The following is a 6,638-nucleotide window of genomic DNA, read 5'->3' as shown; positions in this document are numbered from 1 at the left end:
GTCAAACCTATTGTTATCTATCTTACAAGCACGCCCACTCCACTGTATCGCCAGACAAATACCTCACGGCGCTCTACACACCAACTCACTCGCCCTAACCCGGATCGAGCTTAGAGAAGTATCAGCACCCAACCCCGTGTAACATTAGAGCAGCAAAAAAGCTTAAGAAGAAAGGCCTAATACCCACGATCTACTAGGTACCTGGCCACTAGAATATCATAGGAAACGAAAAAGCAGACGCGCTAGCAAAAGAGGCAACAAAGCTAGACCCTAACTCTAGTAAGACTAGCCTAGCTGTTATAGGCACACGGATTAAGCAGCTAGGCGAGCAGGAGTAGTATAGCTATCTAGAACAGTACAGAAAGAAAGCTATTACTATTAACCCTAACACTTATACCGCAAGGTATAAGTAGAAAATTAGAAAGCAAATCGCTACTCCTTCTACTAGTAGAGAAGTTTCTAGCGCCTTCTTTCAGCTTAAGCTAGGACACTATTACCTAAGAGACTTCCTCTTCAAGCGAGGAAAAGTAGACTCTAAAGTATGCCCCTGCAACTATAGAGCTACTTAAGATCCTACACATATCCTACTTAGATGCACACTATTCCAGGAGGCTAGAGTAAAGATGTAAGAAGCTAGCAGGGACCCTCTATCGCTAGCCTTCTTATTACACACAGACACAGGCATACAGGCTACAATTAGCTTTATTAAGGAAACTAAGGCTGCAACACAGGCCTGGTATAAAGGAAACCTTGAGAACTAAGGCAACACCCACAACAGGTGCCCTTGCCCTACACCTACGTTACCTATCTCTTCTACCCGCAAGCCCCCTTACAACCCCCATCGACACTAGGCTACGAGCCTNACCTCGATTTAGATAACCCCTACCCCTAACTACACTAAATCGATAGCACTACGTAGATACCTGTAAGCCTCATCAGCTTGCACGTCTTATATAGCCTTCGGGCTGACACAGGACGTAAAACAACAATAATAATAATAATAATGATACGAAAAGGACCACGAAAACTAATGTGTTTCATATGCCATACCATTCTAAACTACTTTGTATATTACGAATGAGCTTGGCGTAGTTATTGAGTGGGACATAGAGCGGTTCTCTATACTTTGCACGAATTGGGTTGCTCCGGATCCCGGAAGAGACATACCTCCCGAACACCCGAATGGATTAGGGGATCCCACATTCGCGGCCCCGACACGCTGCAATTCGTTACTACAGTATATTTCGCTTCCGAAAAGATTTCAAAGGCGAACTAACTTATTTAATCCGGACTGATATATTGGTGCGGCGGGATCCGGGACCAGGCTCATTTATGAAGGACCATCCACCGGCTGTCACTTACTCATGAAATGCAAGAATCGACTCTTGCGAAGCTGCAAAGCTGCGAAGAAGATTATTTTCTATCTCGCAATCATCTCAAGAGAAGAAGAATATGGGCAGCAACACCAAAGACACAGTCTGGCCGGACCACCCCGTCCCAGACAGCGTCGAGAAACTGATTGATCGATTCTTCAGCTTACTGGACACCCAGGATTCTAACGTAGGGAATATCCTTACCGACGAAATCTTTGCATCTGATGGCCGTGGACAACTCGGTGGCCATGTGTTCGCGGGGACTGAAGGTACGTACGAGTCTAATAACTTGGAGCCATGCGACGTGACTCGTGTGTTTATGTCCGTCAATGGCGGTGCATACTCTGCAGACGAAACAATCGTTGCAACAAAGAAATCTGCAAAAGCAGGGACAACGCCTGGGCCGCGCTCAACGCACGAAAACATGTCTTAAGAGTGTACTCATCCAAGGCAGACGCAAGCGACCTGCTCTTCATTGCCATAGTCGCGATGGATCTCAAAAACGGTGAACATGTCGAAGGTATAGAGTATATTATCCTCATCTGAATATCGAGTAACCCATCAAAGATGCGTCTCAATTCAATAATATATTTCATGCAATTCTGCGAAACACCTCACACTGGGCTGAGTAGTATGTACAGGATACCAGCCAAAGCACTACACCTTATCAGCAGATCACGTGGCAAATAGATAGTATGGATATGCCAAGCATCAGATACGAGAGAAACCCATTCTATGCCCTAGCCTACCTTGTCACAGATCCAGCCTAGTGCAGTAATGTCAGCATCTACGCACATATTGAGCCCCCAGCAGCTGAACACTAAAGTATGCACCGAGTAGTAGTACATAGAGCTCTTGCGCACAACCATTGGTTGCATGCAAAGCAGTGGAACTGGGCCTGTTTCAAGCCGTTCGTTCCGGCGTCTTGGTAGTAAGCCCTTCGCCCCCCCAAAGGTCCAGGGGTAAACCCCATACCCACATCCACCCAAAGCTCACACATGGGTTTCCCGCAACCGACCTTTTGGCATTTTGGGGGCCGGAAACGTCATTTGACGGGGCTACCGAGAGAGGGAGGCTGTGCTTACGACCGCCCCGATCACCCTTCCCTGCTCCCCGAAGGGGAAGGTGTCGTCTTTTAGTTTCTTACTTCCCTTCTCTTTCTTCCCACACGTCCTTTATTTTTGGTCAGCGTCGCTCGGTCCCGTACTTTTGTTAATTCTTCCACTGTGAGGATTTTTTTTCTTGTTTTTCTTGGGAGAGGAAGATCTTTTGCTGCAGCTCAAAGGGGTCCGACAACGCTGGTGGGGATACAGGTATAACTCGCGAACCCTAGTTCTCTTGTTCAGCTCGCTCTCAGCTCCCAGCCTTACACAACAGCCTCGACGAAATCTCAGCCTGATGGATTAGAAATTGTCTTGTGTAGCAATTCCGGGTATTTTTCATTTAACTTTTTCATCTTCTGCGCCTTTTGAAGGTCTCTTCTTTTTATTTGTTTCTCCCCGGGCTTTCGTTTTGGGCTCCCTGGGATTCACGCGTAACACGGTCGACAAGACGCGTCGGGCTCAAGTGTATAATTCGCTGGATCGACAAACAGATTGAGTACGGGATTCTTGCGCTTCAAGGAAAGACGCGACAGTACAGAACCGAACAAAAAAAACAAAAAACAACCCGGTAGTTAGAGAAGTGGTGTTTAAGATACCTGTACAAACAACAAATATACGCATAAGAAACCATGCACACAGCACTACCGACATGGCTCGCTCTGTCAGCAGCAATAATACCTAGCGCAACGGCGTTTTACCCATACCACTACGACGGCAGTAGCACTTCCTCGTCGCCGTCCCTACGGTCGCCACGGCTCTCTCGATCCTCAAAGGAAACCACCGCACGCGGCGTCACGCTTCCTCTGCGCCGAATCGCTACGAGCCTACACTCCCGACAGAGTAACGTGTACAACATAGTCAACTCGAAGGACCCGAGCCAAGAAAAGAGCGTGGCCATTGACCAAGATGGCAAGGATCTCAGCTACATGGTCGCCGTGACCTTTGGCGACAGCAAGGAGGAATACCACATGCTGCTCGATTCCGCAGCGAGTAACACCTGGGTCATGAGCCAAGACTGCAAAAGTGAAGCATGTAAAACACATACTTTGTTCGGCAAGGGCGATTCCAGCACACTCAAGGTACGTTATTCCTACCTTCTCTGTCGAGAGAAGACATTTGCAATGAAAACAACCCAAAATTAACACACTACACCCCAGTCCGACACCAAACAATTCAGCATAACCTACGGCACCGGCTCCTCCAGCGGCACCCTCGCCTCAGACACAATCCACATCGGCACCTCTCTCTCCTCGCCCCTAACCTTCGGGCTTGCCACCAACGTCTCAGACGAATTCCGCGCCTACCCCATGGATGGCATCCTAGGCATCGGCCGCGGCGGCGCAGCCAGCGACGGCGAAATCGCCGCCCCCCAAATCATGGACGTCCTCACCTCGAACCGCGTCATCGCCGCAAAACTCTACGGCATCCACCTGAGCCGCGCAAAAGACGGAATGCAAGACGGCGCGCTGGACATTGGCCACATCGACGAGACCCGGTTCTCGGGCGACCTGAACTACCTCGACTGCGTAGAAAACGACACAGGGTTCTGGGAAATCCCACTACAAGGCGCGAGCGTAGACGGCAAAGACGCTCTTTCTTTTGCTCCCGGTAACGCAGGCAGATCGGCAATCATGGATACGGGGACTTCGTTCATCCTCATCCCAGAGTCAGATGCACAGGCTATTCACTCGGCTGTCAAAGATCATACGCAGAACGGTGAAACGTTTTTTGTCCCCTGCGATACGAAGGCGCAGCTAGCTTTCTCGTTTAATAACGTTGCGTATAATATTTCGACTGCGGATTGGATTGGGGAGAAAGTAGAGGGCCAGGGCGGATTGTGCAGGAGCAATATCATTGGTAGACAGACGTTCAAGGCGAATCAGTGGTTGGTGGGCGATGTGTTTTTAAAGAATGTGTATTCGGTGTTTGATTTTGAGAAGGAGAGGGTTGGGTTGGGGGTCAAGGGTGAGGAGAAGGAGGTTGAGTCGCAGAGTGCGACGTCTTCTGGTATGTTCTGTTCCTTCTTACCTATTCCAGTCGAGTATCTGGCTAACTTGATATCGTCATTCTAGGTGCACAGTCTTCAGTCTCCCAAACAGCTTCCGGTAGTGCGGCGGCACCCACTTCGTCTGCTATGGCGGACAACGTGTCCCAGGGTCAGCAGGGCAGCAGTAGTGCTGCGGGTCACTTTTCGTCATCATCAGCCCTAGTGTCCGTGGTAGCGCTTGCTGTGATTTCATTGTTCATATAAAGTAACTTTTTTTCTTATGGAGGAGGGGCGTTTTTCACGCTGTACTATACAATGGAGATAACACACGAGGGTGGGTACATATCTGTAACATATATGCATATATTTATCGAGATGAATACGGGAAAAAAAATTGGCAAAAGCCGTTGCACTGTACTGCTCTGGATAGTATCGGGGCCGCTGTCATTTGTGCTGTGGCTGCTGCTGTCACTGTCACTACTGTCACTACTGTCACTTGTCATAGCCTCGTGACTGTACTAGCGCTAGTAAATGCCCATGCCAAGTTAATGCTATATGCCCATGCACATGCTCATGCTCGTGTCAATGCAATACGCCGCGTTTCAGCATCAGCATACTGCATGAAGTGGCGTGTGTTATATAAAAAAGAACACAAATACCATGGATCCAGGTTGACATGTACTACTGCCATTTCCTAGAGTGAGGCGAAGCAAATCATCAAGAGAAGGACAGTGAATAGTGGTGCGTAGTCATCATCATCATCATCACATGTACTACGTTCAGAGGGTCAAAAGAAAAGGGCAAAGCTGCCAGAGTGACACACGGGAGTAGAGAGCAAAAAAAGCACCGATTATTAGAAAAATCCTACCATTTGCTCAATCTCGATTCCACACGCTCGGAGAAGATAACCCCCATCATGAACTACCCCAAGATGATGTACGGTCCAAACACACAAAAGATCCAGCACAGTAAACGCCTCGTGTAGGTGCCATGAGAGAGATAGAGAGAGAAAGAGAGAGAGAGAGATGGGCCGGGAGCAGTTCGTCGAGAGTCGACTCGTCTGCAAACGTCGGCCGGCCATGTTTTTCCACGTCTTGCCCTCTTTCTCGGATAGACGACTATTACACACCCAATAGTCGCGACAGTTATTGTTGCTTGTCGACGCTCAACAAAGGCGCGGTTGGGGGTGGTTAGACCACCTTTGTGCGGTATGCCGCGCTTACAAGATCAAGCACTTCTTGGTCTTCTTCTCTTTCCTGGTCAACAGAGCAGCGCGGGTGGCATGCTCGAACACTTCCCTGACACCCTCGTTTGTCTTGGCTGAGCACTCGAGGTACTTCTGGGCGCCAATCTTCTTGCGGACATCCTCGGCCTTGGGGGAGCTTGTTAGTCATGGTTTCATCATTTAATGAGGCGGGTGGCGTAGGCTACTGACCTGCTCGGGTGTGACGGGCTTCTGCGAGGTCTTGTGCAGCTCCTCAATCGTCTTCTGGTCAAAGCGCAAGTCCTTCTTGCATCCAACGAGGATGATGGGAAGCCCCTGGCAGAAGTGCAGGACCTCGGAGATCCACTGTGGTAGTTGTTAGTTTAACAGGAGACACGTGCAGGGCACGGCAGGGCGACGTACCTTTTCCTGGACGTTGTCGAGAGAATCAGGCGAGTCGACGGCGAAGCAGATGAGGATGACGTGCGAGTCGGGGTAGGAGAGAGGGCGGAGACGGTCGTAATCTTCCTGGCCAGCAGTATCCCAAAGGGCAAGCTCTACGTGCTTGCCGTCCACCTCGACATCGGCGACATAGTTTTCGAAAACAGTGGGGACGTAGACCTGCAGGCAGCGTGTCAGTGGATGGGGATGGGGCGGCGGTAATGGGTGATGGGAGTTGTGGATGGCGAGCTAGGCTGACGCGGCTCAGGGATGCGGTGGAGTACTGACCTCGGGGAAAGTGCCCTTTGAGAAGACGCTGTTTGGAGCGAGGTTAGCAAGAGAACATCAGAGTCGAGCAGCAGCAGCGGCAGGTGGAGCGGTGGGTTGGTTGATGGGTGTAGAGTGGTGGTGATAGTCGTAGTAGTTGTAGTTGGGGGAGCACGTACATGAGCAGACACGTCTTTCCACAGGCGCCGTCACCGACAATAACAAGCTTTCGTCGAATCTCGGCCATGGTGTCGCGTGTGATG

The 6,638-nt window shown here is 49.9% G+C and overlaps 4 protein-coding genes across 4 annotated transcripts; 3 read left to right on the top strand and 1 right to left on the bottom strand.

Annotated features, from left to right (window-relative positions):
- Nucleotides 1-1,109: 1,109 nt before the first annotated feature.
- Nucleotides 1,110-1,295, top strand: COCCADRAFT_108027 (uncharacterized protein; the record flags this gene model as incomplete). The annotated part of the gene is made up of 1 exon (XM_007718650.1): nt 1,110-1,295. A coding segment is annotated over one exon (186 nt), but the record flags the coding sequence as incomplete, so codon positions are not given.
- A 157-nt stretch (nt 1,296-1,452) lies between these two features.
- On the top strand, nt 1,453-1,919 carry COCCADRAFT_108036 (uncharacterized protein; the record flags this gene model as incomplete). Its single annotated transcript, XM_007718649.1, has 2 exons — nt 1,453-1,642; nt 1,747-1,919. The coding sequence occupies 2 exons, from the start codon at nt 1,453-1,455 to the stop codon at nt 1,917-1,919; spliced, it is 363 nt and encodes a 120-aa protein (XP_007716839.1).
- Nucleotides 1,920-3,105: 1,186 nt separating this feature from the next.
- COCCADRAFT_29966 (uncharacterized protein) lies at nt 3,106-4,727 on the top strand (the record flags this gene model as incomplete). The annotated part of the gene is made up of 3 exons (XM_007718648.1): nt 3,106-3,555; nt 3,634-4,483; nt 4,549-4,727. 3 exons carry the CDS (start codon nt 3,106-3,108, stop codon nt 4,725-4,727), a joined length of 1,479 nt encoding a protein of 492 aa, XP_007716838.1.
- Nucleotides 4,728-5,682: 955 nt separating this feature from the next.
- COCCADRAFT_108034 (uncharacterized protein) lies at nt 5,683-6,622 on the bottom strand (the record flags this gene model as incomplete). The annotated part of the gene is made up of 5 exons (XM_007718647.1): nt 5,683-5,835; nt 5,899-6,033; nt 6,091-6,288; nt 6,397-6,424; nt 6,555-6,622. The coding sequence occupies 5 exons, from the start codon at nt 6,620-6,622 to the stop codon at nt 5,683-5,685; spliced, it is 582 nt and encodes a 193-aa protein (XP_007716837.1).
- Between the last annotated feature and the right edge of the window lie 16 nt (nt 6,623-6,638).

This window comes from Bipolaris zeicola (assembly GCF_000523435.1).
Source record: "Bipolaris zeicola 26-R-13 unplaced genomic scaffold scaffold_245, whole genome shotgun sequence".
Taxonomy (NCBI): Eukaryota; Fungi; Ascomycota; class Dothideomycetes; order Pleosporales; family Pleosporaceae; genus Bipolaris; species Bipolaris zeicola.
The sequence above is the reverse complement of the archived record's forward strand: the minus strand, read 5'-3'. Positions and strand labels throughout refer to the sequence as shown.